The sequence below is a fragment of the Eleutherodactylus coqui genome, chromosome 4 (genome assembly GCF_035609145.1).
Source record: "Eleutherodactylus coqui strain aEleCoq1 chromosome 4, aEleCoq1.hap1, whole genome shotgun sequence".
Classification (NCBI taxonomy): Eukaryota; Metazoa; Chordata; class Amphibia; order Anura; family Eleutherodactylidae; genus Eleutherodactylus; species Eleutherodactylus coqui.
In genome coordinates this window covers 277,260,526-277,286,286 of record NC_089840.1, presented here as the reverse complement: position 1 = coordinate 277,286,286, position 25,761 = coordinate 277,260,526, and the positions used below count along the sequence as shown (strand labels likewise).

General features: G+C 46.4%; 1 protein-coding gene and 1 pseudogene across 1 annotated transcript in view; one reads left to right on the top strand and one right to left on the bottom strand.

Annotated features, from left to right (window-relative positions):
- Positions 1-25,761, bottom strand: part of LOC136626716 (zinc finger protein 27-like) — a 659,137-nt gene that overhangs the window by 25,390 nt on the left and 607,986 nt on the right. Inside the window, exons 12-14 of the mRNA XM_066601724.1 lie at positions 8,108-8,172; positions 7,635-7,737; positions 345-1,026 (exon numbers count right to left, since the gene is read on the bottom strand). Of these exons, the coding sequence (XP_066457821.1) occupies positions 345-1,026; positions 7,635-7,737; positions 8,108-8,172 (850 nt within the window). The remainder of the gene's footprint in view (positions 1-344; positions 1,027-7,634; positions 7,738-8,107; positions 8,173-25,761) is intronic.
- LOC136624514 (zinc finger protein 585A-like) overlaps positions 23,880-25,761 on the top strand; it is a 37,064-nt pseudogene continuing 35,182 nt past the window's right edge.

The window sequence follows — 25,761 nt, the reverse complement described above, 5'->3', positions numbered from 1 at the left end:
TACAAGTAAAATATTTCCAACACTCAGGATGTAAAAATGTTTTTTTTTCCATGAGGTCTAAGAAGATTTGATTTAGCTGTAAACATTTCCCACATTCAGGACATTTATAATTACTCCCCTGTGTGAATTCTCTGATGTGCAGCAGGATGCAATTTCAGGCTAAAACATATCTCTCATTCTGAATATGAAGAAGGCTTTCTCCCCTGTGTGAAATCTCTGATGTACAGCAAAATATGATTTCTTCTTAAAACATTTTCCCACAATCAGAATATGAAAATGGCTTTTCCACTGTGTGAATTTTCTCATGTTTAATAAAAACACATTGATCTGTGAAAGATTTCCATCATTCAAAACAGGACGATGGCTTCTCCCCTGTGTGAATGTGCTGATGTTTAACAAGCGTTGGTTTCTGTGTAAAACATTTTCCACAATCAGAACATGAATATGGTTTCTCCCCTGTGTGGAATCTCTGATGTACAGTAAGATGTGATTTCTGCTTAAAACATTTCCCACATTCAGAACATGAATATGGCTTCTCTCCTGTGTGAATTCTCTGATGTCTAACAAGATCTGCTTTATTGTTAAAACATTTCCCACAATCGGAACATGAAAATGGCTTCTCTCCTGTGTGAATTCTCTGATGTATAGCAAGATGTGATTTATGCTTAAAACATTTCCCACAATCGGAACATGAAAATGGCTTCTCTCCTGTGTGAATTCTCTGATGTATAGCAAGATTTGATTTATGCTTAAAACATTTCCCACATTCGGAACATGAATATGGCTTCTCTCCTGTGTTAACTCTTTGATGTTTAACCTCTGTTCTAAAAATTTTATTTTGTTTAATATTCAGTAATGAATCAGAAGATGGAACCTGTTTAGAAGAATCAGAGGATAGATCTTTGATGTGAAGGGCTGAAGGTATATTTGGGATAATAGCAGGCTCTTCATATGTATCTTGTATGATACCAGGATCTTCCACTTTACAAACTGTCAGATGTCCCTCAGAGCTCCTGGTGTCGTCATCTGCCATGAACAAAATGGATTTTAATATTTTGAATATAACATTAAAATTATACTGATAGTTTATGACATTTGTGTTTAAAATGTGCATACACATTGTAAGGCTTGTATTTCCCATTTACAGGAGCCGCTATAATTTGTTGAGCACCTAATCTATTGACAAGCATGCTAATAAACCAATTATTTTAGCCAAAAAGCTTATTTTTTGTATTTTCACATCTCTCTATTGAAAATGAGTATTAATGTACTGATTTCCTCCCGTGCGATGCTTTTAAATTGGAATATACAGCTGGAGCTCTCAGTGTTAGGGAACTGTGGTTCGGGTAAATAGAAGCCCCTGAAACTACCCGCAACCCCTGTCTCTACCTACTCATCCACCTAGGCTAAGCCCTCGGGCGACAACTGGGCGACAGATCCTAGGCTCACTAGGGATGCAGGGCAGAAGTCAGACACAGACAAATACAAGGAGACACACAAAGGTAGGTCAGGCAATTCGGGTCGGCAACAGGAGAAGGTGAGGTACAAGGGGTCAGGCGAAGGCAAAGTCAGGTCAATGGCAAGTGGGTCAAAGCAGGGCATCAATCCAAGGGTACGCCGATGTAGCTGGAGACCAAAACATACACTGGCAACTTCAGGAGGAAACAGAGCAGTTTAAATGCTGTCAGAACTCCCGCCCCAGCATCTGATTGGGGTGGGGAGACTGAAAGTAGCAGGACCCAGACATGAAGCAATGAGTGCAGAGCAAAGACCAGACATCAATTAGCGAGTGAAGAGCAATCGCGCCCGCGTGTCATGGCAATGGGAACGTGGTGCGGGAAGGCACCAGCCGCATCTTCAGCAACCCGGCTAACTAGGCGCCCGCTCCCTGAACACAGGAGTACGTGCCCATAGCCGGCGCCCAGGATTACGGCTTCCAGGGGAGGTCACCAAGACCGGGGCTCCCCTGCACCGCAGCCTGGGAGATAGGACCAGCGGAGCAGGTATGGAGACCCTGAGAGTTGCTGGTCCTGACACTCAGATGTTGCTCTTATCCATGGCTCATACAGCTGGTAAGGCTACAGAGCACAGGAGCTTTCAGAAGAAAGTAGCACACATTATTCAGGTTTCTTTGGAGAATGGGAACACCTCCAGTATTTTATTCCATGGACACAGGACAAAGAGTACAGAAATCGTAGAGAAGTGCAACCCTAGAAGCTCGCTGGTGCCTGAAAACTCCTCATCTAATTATGTGCATCTTCTATTTTTCTGTAAACCACCCACTCATCACTGGGTGAATCACTGGTGTGCTGGACATTGGGGATAAGAAGATATGTATCCTTGATGTTGATCGATAATGGAAACTCCCCTGGTTCTACAGACGTAATGGCAGATCTCGACTGTACAAATATGGGATCCAACAGCACCCAATTAATAAAGTCGTATGGGGTCAATGAGCAAATAAACACCCCCAAATAACTGCACTTAATATAGAAGTAAGGCAGCATTAAAGGTAGAGTATTTTCAGACCTTTATTTATTCCATATTAAAAAGGTAGGTCCGGCAACATTTCGACCTACAAGGTCTTTGTCAAGGCTTAAAGGGGTTCTGACACGAATAAGGTTTCTATGTTTTAACAGCCATTGTTCCCTGGTCTGCCTAATGGACACAAGGAACCCACGATTTTTGGCTTGCTTTTGCTTAAAAACCTAATGTTTATCTTTGTTACCAGCATGTGCTGTTGTTGTTGTGCAGCTGGGGGTCATCTCCCAGCAGGCTTTGAGCTTGAACACAGCTTCCTCCTTCCAGGGTTGTCGTGGAGAGAACAGCCAGCCTGCCTGCCCACAAATAGTCATGTGATGCTTGTGGGCGGCAGCTAACAATGTGAAGCTGGGGACAGTTCTATTGCTGTTAGCAGACACAGTGTAAGGCCGCCTGCAGACGGCTGGGTCGGATCTGGCAGCCAGAATTCTCGCCGCGGGACCCGACCCAAGCGCCTGCAAAGAGCAGAGCGTACTCACCCGCGCCCCGCAGCTCCCGATCTTTCATGTGCCGGCTGCTGGGCCGCCGGCGCATGCGCAGAGCGGAGCCGGCGGACGTTGAGTGACGTTTCTGCGCGGGGCTCTGCGAGACCCGCACAGGAATAGAACATGCTGCCGTTTGTTTTTGCCGCGCGAGATTTCGCGCGGACAAACCGCAGCCGTCTGCCTAGGATTGCGTTTATTAACGCAATCCTATGGCAGCTTCCAAGGGCGGAAATTCCGCTGAAATACCGCCGCAGAATTTCCGCACGTCTGCAGGGGGCTTAACTGCAGGCATAGTAGTGCTGCCCCTGCATCTATCTCTAATCTCTCTCTGTAATCTCTCTCTCTCTCTGTAATCTCTCTCTGTAATCTCTCTCTGTAATCTCTCTCTCTCTCTCTGTAATCTCTCTCTCTGTAATCTCTCTCTCTCTGTAATCTCTCTCTGTAATCTCTCTCTGTAATCTCTCTCTCTCTGTAATCTCTCTCTGTAATCTCTCTCTCTCTGTAATCTCTCTCTCTCTGTAATCTCTCTCTGTGTATATATATATATATATATATCTGTAATCTCTCTCTCTGTAATCTCTATATATATATAATCTGTAATCTCTGTTTCTCTAATCTCTCTATGTCTCTCTCTCTATCTCTAATTTCTAGCGACGGAGATTAGCGATAATCTCCATCTCTTAATCTCTATCTCTAATCTCTATCTCTAAGGCGGACCAGAACAATTGCCGATCTGCCTTCCCTGTTACTTTACAAAGGAGCGGGCATCGCTGGAGCGACCTGTCAAGCAGCTGCGTCCGACAGGTCGTCCCGTGAAAAAGCACCATAAACCCCTAAAATATTCTTCAGAAACCCCCTCCAATGCACGATGACTCCGTCGTAGCATGCCATTTACCCCCCCCCCCCCCCCCCGCCCCACCTGTCAGTAAAATTGAGGGCGCAGTTCTGCTCTCTAGTGTATTTGCAGGAATGCCGTATTGATGACGACAGCAACACTAAGGCTGGGTTCACACTAGGCAGATTTACCGCGGAAATACCGTCCTGAATTTCGCCGCGGCAAATCTGCTTGCGGCCGCTGATCCCGGGATTAGCCAGCCATGCGGGACGGCGAATCCGCAGTGGCAAAACTGGCAGAGGCTGGCGCTGCGGCATGGATTCGCCGGCTGCAGCATGTGAATTTTTTTTCTTCTTCCGCTGCGGCAACGCTCTCCGCTATGGGGGCACTGGCCGCAGCAAAAGAGCGTGCGGCCAGGCCGCTTCAAAACCCGCGGCTAAGTGCCGTGGGTTTTGAAGCAGCGGATTCCGGGCAGAAATTTTGCGGTTTTTCGCTGTGGCCAAACAGCAAGATCTCCACCTTGAATGCGACCAGTGTGAACCCAGCCTAATAATCACTTCTGTGGCCGTTCACCTGAGTATCTGTGAATATAACTGTACTTTACCCTTTTAAAATCCACAGCCTGTGGCCCTCTGCTTGGTTTTGACAAGTGTAGAGAAAGATAGAGGGGGGGATGGAAGAGCCTGAAGCAGGAACTAAGCTCCCACCCCTCGCCACTATTTGCAATGGGAGAGGCGGGGTGGGGGCGGAGCTAAGCTGGGGGCGTAACTCCGCCCCCACCCGCCCCTCCCATTGTAAATAATGGCAAGGGGTGGAGAGGGGGCGGGAGCTCAGTTCCTGCTCCTGGCTCTTCCATCCTCCTCCCCCTGCAGACGAGGGCACCGTATATCGGCTGGGCGTGAAAACCCAGCCGATATACGGACATCTGAATGACCATCAGTATTGTGCAGCTGCCTCAGTCTAAAATCAGCCGCATGATCTGTATATAAGCAGCTGCAGACTGACGGCAGTGCCTCTCCTCAGCTGATTTCTGCTGAGCTGTTGGGATTCCCCTGACGTCAGTCAGGACGGGCCGCCCTCCCCTCCGGCATCGCACGCAGGCGCAGAAGAAAGGACGCCCCCCCCTTCCCACCACGATCGCGCGCATGCGCAGAAGAAAGAAGCCCTTGACGCTGAGCCAGGACGGACGGGCCGCCCACAGCAAGCACTGCTTGTGACGTGGGGCCCGTCCGCTGACCTAGGAAGTGGCTCATGGACGGAGCAGAGCCGGAAGCGGTCATTTTGACCGCTCCAGCTCTGCTTTAAGAAGCTGCAAAAAAAGATTAAAGATGCAGAGGATATCACTGATGATCGGCCCTACCAGGCAAGGTGAGTAAATATTTTTTCCTCTTCATGTCAGAACCCCTTTAAGTGCAATGGCAGATCCCAACAACTCCAAACGGAACTGTTGAACCTTGACACATTGATTTAAACTCTTCAGATACAGAACGGGTCGGAGAGTGCTGTCCTCCTTGAGTAACATGAAGAGATTGGAATAGAACCCGATGCACTGTCCTAAAGGGTAAACGGGGACAATTACATCCTGAGAGGAGAGTGTGTGTATCGCATAAGCCAGAGGAAGGAGAAACTGGAATTCTGGAACTGAAGAAGCAACCTTGGAGGCTGGCAGAAAACTCCATGGCATAGCTCAAAGAGATGACCTCCTGAACCCAGATGTCTGAGACATGAGTGAGTTAGATTTCATTAAATAGGGAAAGCCGTCCCCCAACTCTATATTGCTTGGTTGGGGATTGCCATACACATGGAAGATTTAGTAGATGTAGACATGAAGTATAGTGGTCAGGGACACCAGGACAGATGCGGTTTAAAGGAGAGCCTTTTAGTTTAGGTTTTAGGGGGCTAGTGCGGCAAAAGAAACAAAACTGAGGCCTCTTCTGTGCAGTAACACGCATAGCTGGCTTTGTTTTGTGGTAGATGAGAACTCTTACCACCAGTAGCTTCAGAAATAATCATGGCTAGTCATGAACTGGCGATGAAAATCAGTGCCACCTTAAACAATGAACCAGGAGGAGTCCTCCAGCATCCCCATGGATTGTAGCCCCATGAGACATTGCCTCCCCTCCAGCGGGAACACCGCAGCGGTTTGCCAATCCGTAAGGAGGAGTTCAGAGGAGGAGAAAATGGAACTGTCTCCCGTAGGGAAGCCTTCATTCCACCAAGGGGTATGCCATGCCAAGGAGCATCTGCTAGGGGGCTCGGTATAGGTAGAGTGGTCCCGGAGTGGGGGTGGGAGTGAAGTGAAAAAAAGGTGGCTGTAGTGCCCATGGTGGTGGTAGTGGCAGTAGGAAGAAAAAAAGGGGGGAGAGAATACTTACTTCAAAAAAGAGAATTCTCCCCTAACATCAAAAAGTTATGTTCCCCAAAATGGTCCTAAAACAAACTACAGGTCACCCCGGAAAAAGTGAGCCCTCACACAGTCCAGTGAAGGAAAAAATGTAACAAATAATACGGGTAAAATATAGCAATAGAAAGACATTTTTCCTAAAAAGGTATTTAATTTTCTAAGCATTACTACATATAAAAGAACTGTATGAATTTAGTATCCCTGTACTCCAACAGACCCTCAGAATAAAGACAACTTGTCATTTTCACTGCACCATGAAAACCGCAGAAATGACCACCAACATCCCCAAGTGGTGCAGCTGCAGTCTTTTCCCAAGTGGGAGTACCAGAACTTTAGTATGTGTCCTGCATGCAGGCGCATCAATGACCCTTAGTCATTAAAAGGTTAATTAATATTAGACACCGGATAGTCCCAAACTGGAGAAGAGCTGCATGCTCTATGACGCATTTCAGACCAACACCTCATCCTTAGTCCCAGTATATGCCTACAACCCTTTATAACAAGAGCATGACAATATAGTCACCCCACATCATACAATCACAGATCCGTGGGCGGCCCTTGTACCAGCAATATAGTAAAATACCTGCATACACAAATAATACCGTCCGGCAGGAAATTAATAAGACAACTACAAACACATTAAAATGTGCGTTTCTCCAGCTAAAATGTTTTCGTATAAGTTGAATAACAATTTTCAAATTAACGAATATATAAATTGTAATATCCGATGTGCGGTCTGTATGATCACATGTGATATCTGTAAGTTATCCTATGTGGGATGTACGTATAGAAAACAGAAAAGTAGAATATTGGAGCATTTGCAGAATACCGTGAGGCACATTGGATCTTCCATCTGTAAACACGGTGCCTATAGGGTTAAACCTTAGAGAGGAAATAATGTTGCATTATTAATTGTATCAGTATGCACACGACTTGTTGATATGTTTGTAGTTGTCTTATTAATCTCCTGCCGGACGGTATTATTTGTGTATGCAGGTATTTTACTATATTGCTGGTACATGGGCCGCCCACGGATCTGTGATTGTATGATGTGGGGTGACTCCATTATCAGAAATGGTTGTTCAGGGAAGATTCACATACACTATGACTGAAGACTGAGTGTTGGTCCGAAACGTGTCATAGGGGGGCGCATTCTTTCTCCGATTTGTGACTTTTTCAATGCGGTTTTAAAACCGCTGCTATTTGGAGTCTCCATGTGCGGGACTGATAGATTTACACTTCATGTGATTTAATTGTTCCTTTAATTTTTTTGAGTAGCGAATAATGAATTACATTGTCTTTGGCTGAATAATGGAATATACAGCTGAAAACCCCGACAACACAGACTCTTCTCTACATGTAGTCTCACCTGGGGGGTCATCTGTAGGAATCCCCTCCTTACACGGCTGATCCCCCCTCAAATGTGTCTCTGCAGCATCAATAGGGATCGGATCTTCCTCTAGTTTCACCAGCTGTGAAATAAATATTATAAACGTCATCACACAGTTGGAGAAGTCGTGTGGAAGGTTTTATATGGCCAGAAAAGGTCATTAATTAGTAAGAGGAGACGGAATGACATGACAGCAGTAGTGATCTGGGCCAAATAGCTGCAGGCCTCCTGTATAACTCCAACCTGTTGCTTCTTTATTCCAACCAGAAGTCTCCAGAACCAGAAAATAGTGATAAGATGCGGAGATCTAATGTCTGCGGTCGGCTGTAATCCGGCCATCTCCAGCTTTCTCATTACACAAGTATCAGTCATATAATAAGACTAAACACAAGACCTTCCCAGCCGTCCTACAGACCAGAGGGGAGATTTCATGAGACCTTCTCTCCATCTACCTGATCATCCTGTGGAAGAAGAGGACGGGGACATCTCTCTGCTGCTGTTCTCTTACTGGATCTACCTGCAGAAAACACAGACAGCTACTGAATTCATTCTCTACATACAAATAATAAAGGCTGTGTGGATTTAGTCCTGTCTATTACCTGGTGATGGCGGGGGCTGGTGGTCTTCCATCATGGCATCCTTGTACAGATCCTTGCGTCCTTCTAAATACTCCCACTCCTCCATGGAGAAATAGACAGTGACGTCCTGACACCTTATAGGAACCTGACAACACAATGATACCGTCATCACCCAGACACGTTATACCGCCATAGCGTTACTGTATAATGTCCCAGCATTCCCAGCAGCATCACCTCTCCAGTCAGCAGCTCAATCATCTTGTTGGTGAGCTCTAGGATCTTCTGATCATTGATCTCCCCCAGTATCAGGGGGTAAGGTGGAGGTCCTGTGATTGGGCTCAGGGGTCTTCCCAATCCATCATACACCGGGTCCTGACAGCCATCACTAGAAGTCTTCTTCACTACCATATAATCCTGTTTATGGGGAGACACATCCATAAATATCACTGCAGACATTCCCAGAGTCCTTCATGTCTCCAGTTATGGCCAACAATTAGTAAGATTCTCCTCACATCTGTGTTCATCATCTCTGTTGTTCTACTCAGTCACAGGAGCAAAAGAACAAAATGATCAGAGTTTTGGTTCTGTTAGATGACGGACAATAATGACCCCCAACAAACTCCAATTGCCTTATAGTAGATCTGTTGGGTTTCTGTCATTCTACCAGAACAACCGGCTCTATTATTTTCCTGGCATTTATGATGAATCGGCAGTAAATCCTCTGCCGTAGATGTGACCAGAGACTGACATAGATAATAATGATGGAACGTGACGTCATCCCCAGAATCTCTCACCTCTCCTGTAAGCTGGAAGAGTATCTCTAGGGTGAGGGTGAATATACTCTCCGCCATCTTGTCCTGTTTCCTCTCCATCTTTGTCGGGTCAATCAGGAATATTTTCTGAGGATCCTGAATGGAGAGAAGATGAAAAAATGTAAACCACACCAAATCTCTGTATTATACAGGATTCCAAATGTGATTGTTCTCAGTAAGAGAAACCAAGTCATCTTGTAGATGTGATACCTTTTACTGGCTAACAAAAAATATAGCAACTTTCAACCTTATTCATTAGGGTTAAATGGAATACATGCGAAGAGGCATATATCACAAACGCATATGAAAAGACAGCCATGGTGTGATTAATTTGCAGTTAAGACAATACTAGAACAGGATGAGTAGAGGAGTAAATACTTAATTATTCCACTGATCAGGGATGTGAATGTTTTATGGTCTCTAAATTGGGGTTATGGGGTCACCAGGCCAGCGTGTTATCTCTGCTCCAGATTTTTCATATTGTCCACTGATGGAAAAGCTCCCTCCGAGGTTCATTCCATTCTTGAAAGTATCCAGGATGATTATAAACTTCTTCTGTGATGCTGAGATTTGAAATTGCCTTTTAATATGGTAACTTTCACATGTTTTATGTGGTGTCTGTGACTAGAAAAATGCTCTGTCTTTCTTTAATTGTGTGGCGATTAGATCTCATCCTTGCTATAAGTTTTGGTCCTGTTCCTCCAACATAAAAGGTCCCCAACAAGACATTTACTGCACAGGATCAGGTATACAACATTGGGCATGGAACATGTGAAAGTCCCAAGGATTTTGTGGTCCTGCTGCGTATTGAGGATTTGTATCCTGTCCGTTGTCAGTACACACGAGCAGGTCTTGCAGCTTCTTACATGACATGTTCCTTTTTGTGTGTCAGAGGGCAATGCAATCCTGATAAGGTTCCTTAAATTTGGGGGTTGCCTTTAATACAGAAGGGGAGGATCCAGAAAGACAAGAATTATTCTTACCGTTAATTCCTTTTTCATGAGTCCATCATGACAGCACACTTGGAGGTTGCTCTACCTGCGATCCTTGGGACAGGAAGAAGGAGTTCTTTAAAAGCCACTTCCCACCGCTTGACTCCAGTGACTTCTAAATTATCACAACGGATACGAGGTCCAACAGTTTTATTATTAGCACTGAAAGACATTAATCGTATGTACAGACATTATATACATCAATCAAGGGTGGGAAAGCATATGCTGTCATGATGGACTCATGAAAAAGGAATTAACGGTAAGAATAATTCTTGTCTTTTCATAGCGTCCATCATGACAGCACACATGGAGGTATACCAAATCATAAGACCTTTCTTTAGGGGGGGACAACTGCCTGGAGTACTTTCCGTCCAAAGGCCAACTCCGTGTTTGAGTGGAGATCTAGTCTATAATGTCTTGCGAACGTATTTATACTAGACCATGTTGCTGCCTTGCATATCTGATCTATTGAGGCTCCCCTGCGTTCTGCCCAGGAGGTGGCGAGTGCCCTGGTGGAGTGGGCCCTCGTCCCCTCCGGAGCTACCAAACCTCTGGTTTTGTAGGTCTCCTGGATTGCTAATCTGATCCATCTAGCTATAGTGTCCTTAGAAGCTGGTCTGCCCCTATTTGCCCCTTGGTATTGTAAGAACTTTTCTGACTCACGGAAAGTTTGAGTATCTTCTAGGTAGGTTTTTACTACTCTACGGACATCCAAACTATGAAGACGCTCTTCTTTCGCGTTACTAAAATTTTGGCAAAAGGATGGCAGTGTTATTTCCTGATTTAAATGAAAAGGAGACACGACTTTTGGTAAAAAGTCGGGGGTGTGTTTGAATATTACCCGATCATCTAAGATCCTTAAGTAGGGTTCTCTACTGGATAAGGCTTGCAATTAGCAAATCCTCCTGGTCGATGTAATGGCGATCAGGAAAGCGACTTTTATGGATAGATTTTTAACCGTGATTTGGTTAATGGGCTCAAATGGCGGGTCACAGAGGCCCTCCAAGACTAAATTGAGGTCCCATGAGGGGGATGGTCCCCTCACGAAAGGTTTTGATCTGTCAGCCCCCTTCAGGAACCTTCTTATCCATTTGTTTTCCGAGAGTTTGAAATCAAACAGAGCACTAAGAGCTGCTGTCTGAACCCGCAGAGTTCAGGGACTAAGACCTTTGTCTAGCTCTGCTTGCAGAAAATCTAGAATTTTAACAATATCCGGGCAATCTAGATTAGGGCTCTCTGGTTTATACCATGTACAAAATACTTCCCAAATTCTGTAATAAATTTTTGAAGTAGTTGATTTCCGACTCTTGAACAAAGTATTAATCACCTTGTCGGAAAGCCCCTGTTTTTTTAATCTCTGCCTCTCAGCAGCCAGGCCGTCAGTTTTAACCAGTGGATTCTCTGGAAAAACACTGGGCCCTGGGATAGGAGATCCTCTCTGAGGGGTAGCACTATTGGAGATTGTATTGCCAACCAATTTAGCATTGGATACCAAGGTCGTTTTGGCCACGCTGGGGCGATGAATACCAACGGTAAGGGAGGAAACGCATAAGCCAGGGGCATTTCCCATTCCTGGGATAGTGCGTCCAATGCTAGTGGTTAGTCTGCTGAATCTAGGGAGAAGAAGTCCCGGCATTTTGCATTTTTTCTTGAGGCAAACAGGTCTACTTGTGGTAGCCCCCACTGGTCTGTAAGTTGCTGGAATACTTCCGGGTTGAGGGACCAGTTTCCCGGATCCAGTCTTTCCCTGCTCAGGAAGTCCGCCACCTGATTCTGAGTCCCCTTTAAATGGACCGCCGAGAGGGATACTGTGTTGACCTCTGCCCACGATAGGATTTTGCTCGCCATATACTGCAGGCGAGGATACCGGGTGCCTCCCTGGTGACGGAGAAAGGAAACTGTAGTCATATTATCTGACAGTATTTTTACGTGTTTGTTTTTCAATACATCCTCAGATCTAATCAGGGCCTCCCAGACCGCCCTTAGCTCCCTGTAATTGGATGAGTGGGTACTGGTGAACCTAGACCAGGATCCCTGTAAGGCTTCACCTGCCACTTGGGCTCCCCATCCTGTACTGCTGGCGTCCGTATTTATAGTGACGCATGGAGAGAGTGTCCACTGGACTCCTTTCCTAAGATTTGATGGGGTCAGCCACCAGTCTAAGGATTTTTTTACCCATGGTGGTAGTTTAAATTTCTCCTCCAAGGACTCCTGGGAGCGATCCCAGGTCGCCAACAATTTTTGTTGTAAAGACCTGGAGTGAAACTGAGACCAGGGAACTGCCGGAAGACAAGATGTCATTAGGCCCAAGATGTGCATTGTTTCCCTTACTGACACCTCTTTTTTTCTTCTGGAAATTCCGTACCTCTTTCAAAATGTGGGAAACTTTTGATTCGGGTAAAAAGGACCGATTTTTATTTGAATCCAGGAGGATCCCCCAAAAAATCTTTTTGATTTCTGGAACTAGGTTAGATTTTTCGTAATTGATGATCCAACCTAGTTTTTTGAGTAGATGTAATGTCTCCTCTAACTGGGCCCTCATGGTTTTAGCATCGCTTGCTATCAATAGAAGGTCATCTAGATAGGGGATAATTGTAATATTGCGTTCCCGCAGGAACCTAACTGGTTCTATCATGATTTTAGTAAACACCCTGGGGGCTGAGGAGATACCAAACGGTAAGCAGATAAATTGAAAATGCTGTATAGTATTATCCATATAAACTGAAAATCTTAAAAAATTTTGAGATGTCACATGGATGGGGATGTGGAAATACGCATCTTTTAGGTCTATAGTACTCATAACGTTATTCCGACCTATTAATGGGACCGTCGAGCATATGGTTTCCATTTTAAACGTACACTACCGTTCAAAAGTTTGGGGTCACATTGAAATGTCCTTATTTTTGAAGGAAAAGCACTGTACTTTTCAATGAAGATAACTTTAAACTAGTCCTAACTTTAAACAAATGCACTCTATACATTGCTAATGTGGTAAATGACTATTCTAGCTGCAAATGTCTGGTTTTTTGTGCAATATCTACAAAGGTGTATAGAGGCCCATTTCCAGCAACTATCACTCCAGTGTTCTAATGGTACAATGTGTTTGCTCATTGGCTCAGGAGGCTAATTGATGATTAGAAAACCCTTGTGCAATCATGTTCACACATCTGAAAACAGTCTAGCTCGTTACAGAAGCTACAAAACTGACCTTCCTGTGAGCAGATTGAGTTTCTGGAGCATCACATTTGTGGGGTCAATTAAACGCTCAAAATGGCCAGAAAAAGAGAACTTTCATCTGAAACTCGACAGTCTATTCTTGTTCTTAGAAATGAAGGCTATTCCATGCGAGAAATTGCTAAGAAATTGAAGATTTCCTACAACGGTGTGTACTACTCCCTTCAGAGGACAGCACAAACAGGCTCTAACCAGAGTAGAAAAAGAAGTGGGAGGCCGCGTTGCACAACTAAGCAAGAAGATAAGCACATTAGAGTCTCTAGTTTGAGAAACAGACGCCTCACAGGTACCCAACTGGCATCTTCATTAAATAGTACCCGCAAAACACCAGTGTCAACATCTACAGTGAAGAGGCGGCTGCGGGATTTTGGGCTTCCGGGCAGAGTGGCAAAGAAAAAGCCATATCTGAGACTGGCCAATAAAAGAAAAAGATTAAGATGGGCAAAAGAACACAGACATTGGACAGAGGAAGACTGGAAAAAAATGTTGTGGATGGATGAATCCAAGTTTGAGGTGTTTGGATCACAAAGAAGAACGTTTGTGAGACGCAGAACAAATGAAAAGATGCTGGAAGAATGCCTGACGCCATCTGTTAAGCATGGTGGAGGTAATGTGATGGTCTGGGGTTGCTTTGGTGCTGGTAAGGTGGGAGATTTGTACAGGGTAAAAGGGATTCTGAATAAGGAAGGCTATCACTCCATTTTGCAACGCCATGCCATACCCAGTGGACAGCGCTTGATTGGAACCAATTTCATCCTATAACAGGACAATGACCCTAAACACACCTCCAAATTGTGCAAGAACTATTTACAGCAGAAGCAGGCAGCTGGTATTCTATCGGTAATGGAGTGGCCAGCGCAGTCACCAGATCTGAACCCCATAGAGCTGTTGTGGGAGCAGCTTGACCGTATGGTACGCCAGAAGTGCCCATCCAACCAATCCAACTTGTGGGAGATGCTTCTAGAAGCGTGGGGTGCAATTTCTCAAGCTTACCTCAACAAATTAACAGCTAGAATGTCAAAGGTGTGCAATGCTGTAATTGCTGCAAAAGGAGGATTCTTTGACGAAAGCAAAGTTTGATGTAAAAACAATGTTATTTCAAATACAAATCATTATTTCTAACCTTGTCAATGTCTTGACTCTATTTTCTATTCATTTCACAACGCATGGTGGTGAATAAGTGTGACTTTTCATGGAAAACACAAAATTGTTTGGGTGACCCCAAACTTTTGAACGGTAGTGTATAATTATTCACATAAGCGTTCAATTTTTTGAGATTCAAAATAACTCTAAACTTGCCGTTCGGCTTTGGGACCAAAAATAAATGGGAATAATAACCCTGGCTTTGTTCCGCCGTAGGGACAGGGATAACTGCTCCGATTTTAATCAAATTAAGTACTCCCTCCTCCAATTTTGCTTGGAGGTTGGGGGGCTGCAGTGGTGTTATGCAGAAATTATCGGGGGGATTCGAATTCAGCCTGATTTTATAGCCTGTAGAGACTATCTCCAGAACCCAGGGGCTTTTTGAGATCTGCAGCCAGTTTTCTGAGTACTGGAGAAGTCTACCCCCCACTTTAACGCTTTTATCTTGGGTCAAATCTAGAGGGAACCCCCGAAGTTCTCCCTCTACCCCCTTTCGGGTAGGACCACCTACCCGTCTTCCCTTTGCTTTTTCCTCTTGCAAAATACTCTCTCCGAAAGGGGATGGTTTTCTTAGGTAGTCTGTTGGGAAGCCTAGTTTTTTATCTGCTGCTTTCTCCAAAATTTTGTCCAGTGTTGGTCCGAAAAGGTATTCGCCCACCAGAGGGATCGTGCATATTCTGGACTTGGACGTTTGGTCTCCTGTCCATGATCTGAGCCATAAGGCCCGTCTAGCCGCATTCCCTAGGCCTGCACCTCTTGCAGCGAACCTCACCGATTCCCCTGATGCGTCCGCTAAAAAAGCTGTCGCTTTTTTAATTAGGGGTAGACATTTGAGAAGCTCTTCCCTAGGGGTTTTTAATTGTAGGTGGGAATCCAACTGATCCAGCCACAGGTGTAGGGATCTTGCCACCAATGTGGCCGCTATGTTGGTCTCTATGACCATAGAGGCTGATTCCCATACGCCTTTCAGAAACCCCTCCATATTGCGCTCCATGGGATCTTTTAACTGGGAACAGTCCTCAAAAGGTGAGCGCCGTCTTTTTTGTCAGCTTTGTGACTGAAACGTCCACCTTGGGAATTACTCGCCACAGAGCGGCATCCTCTGCAGCAAAAGAGAGTCTCTCTCTGAACTCTTTTTGGATGCTGGACCCTCGTGTGGGCTTGCGCCATTCATCCAAGATCATGCCTCCGGACGGAGCGAGGAAGCTGCCTCCCCTGGCCGGATACGCCGCGCCCCGGTGAGTAGCGCTCGCAGCTCCCCCTGTCTCCATCCTCAGCACGGAGAACTCCTCCTGTGTCCGTTTGGGACAGGAAGACACTGGAGTCAAGTGGTGGGAGGTGGCTTTTAAAGAACTCCTTCCTGTCCCAAGGATCGCAGGCGGAGCAACCTCCATGTGTGCTGTCATGATGGACGCTATGAAAATATGGTTTTCTGGTGGTCATTCTTGTGTACGGTATGATGGAGTTTCTTTGCGGTTTTCCTTAGCATCGCTAACTCTGAATTGTAGGTCACTACTAGGAGGTACACAATCATTTTATTCCTTCTCTGTGTATTGGAGTCGTTAATTTCTGGGTATCCTGGTGGCTTTGATGTGGTCATCAATTGAGGTGGGATGGTAGCCCTGATTTAAAATGTCCTTTTAAGATGGTTTAAATGTTCCTCTCTGTCTGTTGGGTTTGAAGCAGATCTGGTTGTATTTGATGACTTGCCTATAGATGATGGACTTTTTGATGTGTTTAGGATGGAAACTGTCTCATATGTGTTATGTGAGTAATTAATCGGTTTTCAGTTTAGGGATGTCTGTATTGAGTTGTTTGAAATTTTTATGGGGGTGTCCAAAAAGTTGATTTCTGAATAGGAGTAGCTTAATGTCAGGTTTATGGTGGGGTGGAATGTATTGGATCTCTAATGAAATTTTATTAGATCTTCTACAGTGTTGGTCCAGATGATTATGATGTAATCAATGTTGTGGAAGTAGGCCAATAGTTTGCTGGAACCGGAGGCCAGAAAGTCACTCTCCAGTTTTGCCATGAAAAGGCTAGCATATTGCGGTGCCATTTTACTGGCCATGGTGCTTCCGATGAGTTGCAGGAATATCTCTGTGAAATAATTGTGTGTGAGGATGGATCTTGTAACACCTATTCAAAGGCAACTCCATTGTCTCAAGGTGTGCTTGGCAGACGGTCAGTCCATCTGTGTGATTGGAGTATAATGATCCACATCCATGATGGTGCCATCGGGGAGGGGACCTACAGTTGACAGTTTGTTCAGTAGGTCCGTGGTGTCCTGCAAGCAGCTGGTTGTATTTCTCACCAGTGGTTTGAGGACCCCTTCTAACTATCCTGAGATTTTTATAGAGAGGGTTCCCACACCTGAGATAATTGACCTCCCTGAGTTGCCAGCTTTGTGTAGCTTGGGAAGCAGGTAAAATACACCAATCCTTGGGTTCTCTAGTATCAAGTTCAAAGGTTTTGTGGAGCCCACAGACAGGCTACTGATGACGCTTCTCTATTGCCTCACTTTTTTGAGTCAGGTCTTGATCCATTTTGTTGTAGTATCTGGTGTCTGTCAGCTGTCTGTCTGCTTCTTTCATGTAGTCTGATGTGTTCATAAGGACTACAGAACCACCTTTATCTGCAGGCTTAATTGTGATCTCCTTGTTGTTTTTGAGTGCAGAGATCGCCCTTCTTTCCTGTATATTGATATTAAATGCTTTATTTTTCTGCTTGTCCAATATAGTAGATTGCAGTACATGTCTAAAGGAGTCTACATGTTTTTCCAAAATGGGGTTGCGGCTACGAGGGAGTGTTCAGACTTCTTCTTGGCCACTTGTTTCTCTTTCAGTCTAAGGCTTCTTTCACATGGGTGACGATATCAGCGACAGAAAATCACAGCGATAGAGCATTTATGTTCTGTGCGATATCGCTGCATTTTCTCCCTGCTGTATCGCAACTTAGTAGCGCTCTTTTGGCAACATTTTTGGGGAGCTTCAAATATAAGCCCTCTCCCAAAAATAGGCCCTAGACGCATGAATAAAAACAAATACATCACCTAAGAGGCGTTGTCAACTCCGCCGCACGTCTCCTTTGCAGCTCCAGTACTTGTTTGTAGTCCTTCGGCAGCACTTCCTGGTCAGGGTTTTGAAAAAAAAACATCTCCAGGTAGCGCTGCTTCTGATTAGTTCGAGCGCTGTAGTGATTGGCCAAGTCGTGGCCACTCGGGAACCCCTGACCACGAAGCGCTGCTCCACTTTCGTGCGATGCAACAGAAAGGAAGGCTCCATGGGGACTATAAGACAGCGCAAATTGCCGCAATATTCAGCATTTTAATCTCGCAATGTAGCAGCCTATAAAACACAGCTTATTTTAAGAAAACAATTGGAAAGCATGGGCTTTGCATACATGCAATTTGTAGCATTGATGGAAGAGAGGATTACATGATTTTGTCGCCTGTGTGTAACCGGCCTTAGTCTCCTGAAATATTCCTCCATGTCACTGCACAGTTCTGTTTTGTCAAGCATTTTAGTAGGACAGAATGGCATTCCCCTGCAGAGTACACCGAGCTCCACATTAGTGGGGTTGTGAGATGACAGATTGATGGCACAGCTGATTTTACCTGTGTCTGTGTCCAGTTGGGGGTTCTGTTTCATCCTGCCAGACTCGAGGTGTTGCTGACCGGCCTTTGGATACAGGCCGGATCGGGACTCGAGGTGTTGCTGACCGGCCTTTGGATACAGGCCGGATCGGGACTCGAGGTGTTGCTGACCGGCCTTTGGATACAGGCCGGATCGGGACTCGAGGTGTTGCTGACCGGCCTTTGGATACAGGCCGGATCGGGACTCGAGGTGTTGCTGACCGGCCTTTGGATACAGGCCGGATCGGGACTCGAGGTGTTGCTGACCGGCCTTTGGATACAGGCCGGATCGGGACTCGAGGTGTTGCTGACCGGCCTTTGGATACAGGCCGGATCGGGACTCGAGGTGTTGCTGACCGGCCTTTGGATACAGGCCGGATCGGGACTCGAGGTGTTGCTGACCGGCCTTTGGATACAGGCCGGATCGGGACTCGAGGTGTTGCTGACCGGCCTTTGGATACAGGCCGGATCGGGACTCGAGGTGTTGCTGACCGGCCTTTGGATACAGGCCGGATCGGGACTCGAGGTGTTGCTGACCGGCCTTTGGATACAGGCCGGATCGGGACTCGAGGTGTTGCTGACCGGCCTTTGGATACAGGCCGGATCGGGACTCGAGGTGTTGCTGACCGGCCTTTGGATACAGGCCGGATCGGGACTCGAGGTGTTGCTGACCGGCCTTTGGATACAGGCCGGATCGGGACTCGAGGTGTTGCTGACCGGCCTTTGGATACAGGCCGGATCGGGACTCGAGGTGTTGCTGACCGGCCTTTGGATACAGGCCGGATCGGGACTCGAGGTGTTGCTGACCGGCCTTTGGATACAGGCCGGATCGGGACTCGAGGTGTTGCTGACCGGCCTTTGGATACAGGCCGGATCTGGACTCGAGGTGTTGCTGACCGGCCTTTGGATACAGGCCGGATCTGGACTCGAGGTGTTCCTGATCGGCGTTTGGATACAGGCCGGATCTGGACTCGAGGTGTTCCTGATCTGCGTTTGGATACAGGCCTGATCTGGTCTCGAGGTGTTCCTGATCGGCGTTTGGATACAGGCCTGATCTGGTCTCGAGGTGTTCCTGATCGGCGTTTGGATACAGGCCTGATCTGGACTCGTGGTGTTCCTGATCGGCGTTTGGATACAGGCCTGATCTGAGTTGAAGTCTTCTGAGTTTCTTTTCCTTGTCTTTAATCAGGCACAACAGCAGTGTTGTGTAATAGTATTGCATTTTCAGTTTTAAGTGCTCTGTAAGTGTGTTCTTTAAAGTTTGTATCTCCAGAAGAGCCTTTTTATTGGTGCTGTAGAAGACGTTAATAAGGTGGTTCCACAGTCTCTAAGAAGTCCTGTAGCAAAGACGTTGTGCATAAAGAAAAAGAATGTGGTAAAATACTGTTGATGAAGGCGCAACACTCTAAACTAGTAGAAAGCTAAAGGTACAAGATGCCATAGTGAAGGCATTTTTTTATTTAACAACATAGAGAACCAGCAAGTGAATACACATTTTAGGGTCAAGCCCCTTTGTCAGTTTGGCTGGATTAAACATGATAGGATGCCTAAGGGTGACACAATTCCAAAGGTTTTTTGGATATGTCAGAAGTCCTGTATGTGGCTGGGAGACAGGAGGGAAATAGGTGATTTTTATCTTTGTTATGCATAAAGGGTATTATAGGTGTGCAGGATGGGATTCCTTAGGCAAAATGTAGTGGCCTGAAGTCCATAGAACTGGCTCCTCCATAACTGTCATATATGTCAGGTCTTCAATGTGGATGCTCTGTGCAAATTGTCTCGTCTTTAGTTATGTGTATTGTACAACTGCAGCATGTAAGAGGTTAATGTCTGTGAATGTCTGGAAATTGTAGCGAATTATGTTGTCAGGCGTGTATGCAATATATATCTGAGTGCAAGAGGAGAGAGAGGATTCCATTGCTTCGACGGTTGAATGTGGAGGTAGAGTGCCGGCCGCATGCAGTACCTTCCACCCTCATGTGGTGAAGAATGGAGGAGGAAGAGAGGTACCCTAATGACCCAATTCCAGGACCCCTATCCTAGGAGAGAGAGAAAGAGAACACCATGCAGTGTTCAGAACTCCACTTAAAAGTGTGTGTTAGTGGAGTGTTTTGTGCTGTGTGGGCGTCCAGGAGCGGAGTCGTAATACAGTCAACATGGACTGTAGGCCCGGTGTCATCCTATGTTCTCCTCCCTGACCTCTCTAACTTGTCCTTTCTGCAATGGTGTGAGAATTTGCTTATCGTTCAAGTAAAGTCCAGTCATTGTACATTCCCAGTGACTGAAGATGTCAAGTCCCTTGTGTGTGGACTCTATTACTTTTTCCTGCTGGACATCCTGCAGAGTAAGGAACGGTGGCGTCACCCGTGACATATCTGTTCAAGTCCACTACACTAATTATTCAGGTAACCGCTGCCCCAGTATTGCCTGGAAGAGGCCTGCCGGTCCCTTGGCCAAGGCTGCATTTATCCCTCATGGGAGGAGTTGGAAGAGCCAGAATGACAAGTGTGTGCCTTGTGTGTCGGTCGTTGCAAAAGTCCTTTGGAAATAAAATATTCCTTTATATGTGTCAGAGGGCAATGCGCACACACACTATATGTGTATATATGTATAAAACCTCCGGATCTATTCCTATAGGTTTGAAAGCTCGCTATTATTACATCATGTATTTTTGTTAGCCATTAAAAGGTATCATATCTACAAGATTACTTGGTTTCTCTCACTGGGAACAATCACACATTGCTCTACTGGCTAACACAGTACCGAACTTTTTTCATTTACGTAGTGGATTCACAGACGGCTATAAATAAGGGTGTATTTACGCGAGCATATATACCTTCAGTACGATTTTTATGTGTTGCGAGATGCACACAAATCACGCATGAAAAGAAGCCATTATTTTACATGAGCGATTTTTCTCTCGGACTGAGAGTTTAAGATCGAGAAATCGCAGCATGTCCTATTTTTGGGTGATATCGCTCATTTTTTCCTATGGAACTGTATAAATTTGCCGCACCCTGGCGCGCTGTGTGATGTTTATATGAGGCATTGTGAATGTTCTGTTTTACTATTTGAACAACGTGCTATCTTCACACACATAATAATAATCTCATGTGCAGCGCTGCCTATTTTTCGCAAATCACACATCGCAGTCACAGGCAAGAATGCAGGTTGTCAGTTCAGTATCGGTCCGAGTTTACTGGATCAGTCTTACACGCTCCAATGTAAGTGCAGCCTAAGGGTACATGCGCACAGATGTTTACAAAGTTGCACCCGAGATCCTCGGCACTTGGCCATCCCATCCATGTGCATCCGATGTGCGGGACACCACACAGTGACAGGTACTGTTCTCAGCTGAGATTCGGACAAGAATGGGACATGCTGACATTTATGTTCACTTGGACTATTCATCCGAATAAACAGAGAAGTCTACGGGAATTCACCCCAATCAGATGAACGGGCGCTATAGTCACCTGATTTTTCACTCAAAATGGATGAAAAACCGTCTGCGTGCGTGTGCCATAAAGATGAGAAACACAATAATAATGGGATTATTACCGCAGGGTTTATTGACCCAAACTAGGAGAATTATAGGGACCTCTGATGCTTTGAATTCGCTCACTTAAAACTTGCCTTTAGGCCAGAGGTGACAAAATCAAGCTTTTATCTTGTGATGCGACAGTGCTACAACTCACATGTATGTGAAGCCCATGCTTTCCAATTGGGTCCCTGCTACATTGCGAGAATAAAAAAAAAAAAAAAATCACAGCATGCTTTATACAGCCGCAATTTGCAATGTTTTGTAGCCCATGTTTCTCTATGGAGCCTTCCTTTGTGTTGCATCGCGGTTTTCGTGTGGTCTGATGCAACTTTTATAGTAGGAAGTCCTACTGTTTGTCCCTAAAATAAACCCTAGCTGCATAAAACAAAACCAAACACAATACATCACGTAACAGGCGCTGTCCGCTCCACCGCACTTCTCCTTCGGCAGCATTAGTTTGTAGTCTTCAGCAGGCGCTTCCTGGGGTTCAAAAATCCCTCCTCCAGGAAGCACTGGCTCCGACTGGTTCTCGAGCGCCGAAGCTCAGCCAATCACTGCAGCGCTCGATGAACCAATCATAGCCATCGCAATGAAAGTAATTACCATACTTCTGTACTGCAGTGCATCATAGCTTATCCTAGTGATCACAGACCCGGATGCCATTGACTGGCATTTATTTGCCATGGCAACCGATTGGCCCTGCACGTTTACATGGTTCTCCATCTATGAGCCTTTCACATGCCGCAATCAACACTGATTGCGTCATATAAGGGGTTAACTGCTGGCATTGATATCTCACCGATCCCGGCTGTTGCAGCGGGAGGCCAGCAGTCAGTTGTAGCCGGCTCAACTTCTGTGCCGGCACCATCCATGGGGTGTAACTGTTCCTTCAAACACAGGAGCCCCTTCTCACCCAGCGTGTACATATAAGCCCCGGAGCAGGAAGGGGTTAACCAGGACTGAAGACCTCATGGGGGATTCTGGGGCCGCAGGAGGCAGAAAAAGGGGCATTTTGTGGGGATTTGGGGAAAGCGCTCGTTCTATCAGTCATGTTACCGGCCTGCCAATAGGGGGCGCTGCAGAGGCCTTGTACCATCTCCTATATACATCCCACAGTCCCCAGAGGAGCATTAAGGCCCATTTACATGGGATGATCCCTGTTCAGAGATGTTCGCGCCCCCGAGGGGTTGGAACGACAGTCCTCCCATGTAAATACCTGCAGGGACTGAATGACTGAGCGAGAGTTGTTTAGTGTAAACAGCAGTCGGTCAGTTTTGAATGTTTGCTTACAGTGAATGGAGACAGCGGAAGGAGAGATCGCTCACAGGCCGCTCCCTCTCCCCTCCATGTTGGCCGCGCTCTGAACAATGCCAGCAATACTCACTCCTGTGTAACAGCCAGCATTGTTTACCCCACAGCTCATCCCCTGTAAATGGGGCATTACATGGCCGCTAATCTCCTGCACCTCCCCGGTGTCTCCACAAGGGGAAGCTGTGACCCCACATACCTCCACCTGCAGCTGGACATGAGCCGTGGGGTTGTTCGGTGCTTACAGGACCTGTGATGATGTCACCATCATGTGATCAGTGTGTGGGAGGAGACAAGGGGGTCACATGACCAGGTCTCTAGTTATATACTTTTTGAATGAGCCTTAGCCTTTAGTGGTACTGGTGCATCATGTCTCCACCAGCAGAATGGGTGGAGGCAAACTGCACACCCAAATCTATGCCTCCAACGTCAGATTGGCTGGCCCGTAGCACCCATAACCCTTACCTTGCCACTGCAAACGTACCGGAAGGGGGGGAAGCACTGCCAAATGGTTCACGTCAGCAGCGTCCTGAGCGGGGAACAACAGCAGCTGCTGTCAGTCCTGGACATAGCCAAACAGCACAGCGCTGGGGCGTGGCACACAGTGAAGAGGCTGCATTACCGTACAAACAGCCGATCAGCTGAGAGTCAAACCCTCACAATCTTTTATTAATAACCTATTCAGCTGCTTCCCCGATCTACTATATTGTATCCTGATTGTCGTGTTCTAAAGTATTAGCACCATTTTTACCTCACCTGTAACTATACATATAGAATAACTGACGGATACATCACCGCAGAGCCGAAACCTCATCTCCCACACACTCGGCTCCATCCACTCCCTGAATACATCCTGATGAGACACAAAAACTGCAGGTCACACAGCAGACTCCTGCATCTACTGAGCTGACAGACCTGGTCATGTGACCCCTTGTCTCCTCCCACACACTGATCACATGATGGTGACATCATCACAGGTCCTGTAAGCACAGAACAACCCCACGGCTCCTGTCCGGCTGCAGGTGGAGGTATGTGGGGTCACAGCTTCCCCTTGTGGAGACACCGGGGAGGTGCAGGAGATTAGCGGCCATGTAATGCTCCTCTGGGGAGTCTGGGATGTACATAGGAGATGGTACAAGGCCTCTGCAGCGCCCCCTATTGGCAGGCCTGTAACATGACTGGGAATAGAAGCCTCCGGAAGGCAGAGAACATCTCCAGCTACAATCAGGATTATTCGGCCTCCACTACAAATTCGCTTTCTACGATCCGTACAAAATCCCCCCAGAAGAATATAAATAAGTGACACAACTGATAGAACGAGCGCTTTCCCCAAATCCCCACAAAATGACCCTTTTTCTGCCTCCTGCGGCCCCAGAATCCCCCATGAGGTCTTTAGTCCTGGGAGCCCCTTCTGCTGAGCGGCTGCAGACGGACAGCAGCTTCTGCCGGCGCTCCGGAGGAGTCTTACCCCGTTCCTCGCGGCCGCCGGCTCACTGATGCTCTGGGGTTTGGGAGGTGCAGCCGCCGTCTCGTCGCTCCAGAATCTTCCGTCTTCTGAAACCAGTAAATCCCCCAGAACTTCTCGGCTCGCAGCTCCCGGCTGGATGTGCTGTTTGTAGCATTTAGCGGGAAGCGCTGGACACGTTTTGGCCGCCCGATCCTTCTTCAGCGGCCGGACTCCTACAAATCACTGGGGAAGAAATAGCGGATAACATGTTGTATCTTCATAGCGTCATAAATCCCCTGGTTAACCCCTTCCTGCTCCGTGGCTTATATGTACACGCTGGGTGAGAAGGGGCTCCTGTGATTGGGTGAACAGTTACACCCCATGGATGGTGCCGGCACAGAAGTTGCTTCCCCATCATCCGCAGCTGAAGAAGGCTATAACTTACTGCTGGCATCATGCTGCAACAGCCGGGATCGGTGAGAACATCAATGCCAGCAGTTAACCCCTTACATGACACAATCCATGTTGATCGCGGCATTTGAAAGCCCCCCCATGGGAGAACCATGTAGACGTGGAGGGCCAATGGGTTGTCATAGCAAATAAATGCCATTCAATGGCGTCCGGGTCTGTGATCACTAGGATAAGCTATAATGCACTGCAGTACAGAAGTATAGCGGTGTATTATCAGAGCGATCATAGCCTCACCGGTTCATGTTCGCTCCAGGGAAATAAATATATATGTATGTATATTAGTTTTGTTATCAAACCCTGCGGTAAAAACCCCATTGTTTACCGAGTTCTTGTGTTTATCATCCTTAGGGCACACGCACACCGACGCTTTTTCATCCAATGTCATATTAAAAAAAAATCGATACCAAAATCAGGTGACTGCAGCGCCCGTTCATCTGAGGGGGGGGGGGGGGAATTCAATTGGAGCTTTTTGTTTGGACAAATGTTCCAAGTGAAAATAAATGTCAGCATGTCCCGTTCTTGTCTGAATCTCAGCTGAGAACAGTACCTGTCACTGTGTGGTGTCCCGCACATCGGATGCACATGGATGGGATGGCCAAGTGCTGAGGATCTGGGCGCATCTGTGCGCATGTACCCTTAGGCCGCACTTACATCGGAGCGTGCAAGATTGACGCAGTAAACTCGGACCGATGCTGAACTTACGACCTGCATTCTTGCCTGCGACTGCGATGTGTGATTTGTGATAAAAAGGCAGCGCTGCACATGAGATTATTATTATGTGTGAAGATGGCACGTTGTTCAAATAGTAAAACAGAACATTCACAATGCCTCGTATAAACATCACACAGCACGCCAGGGTGCGGCATATTTATACAGTTCCACAGAAAATAATGAGTGATATCACCCCAATATAAGACACGCTGCGATCTCTCCATCTCTAACTGTC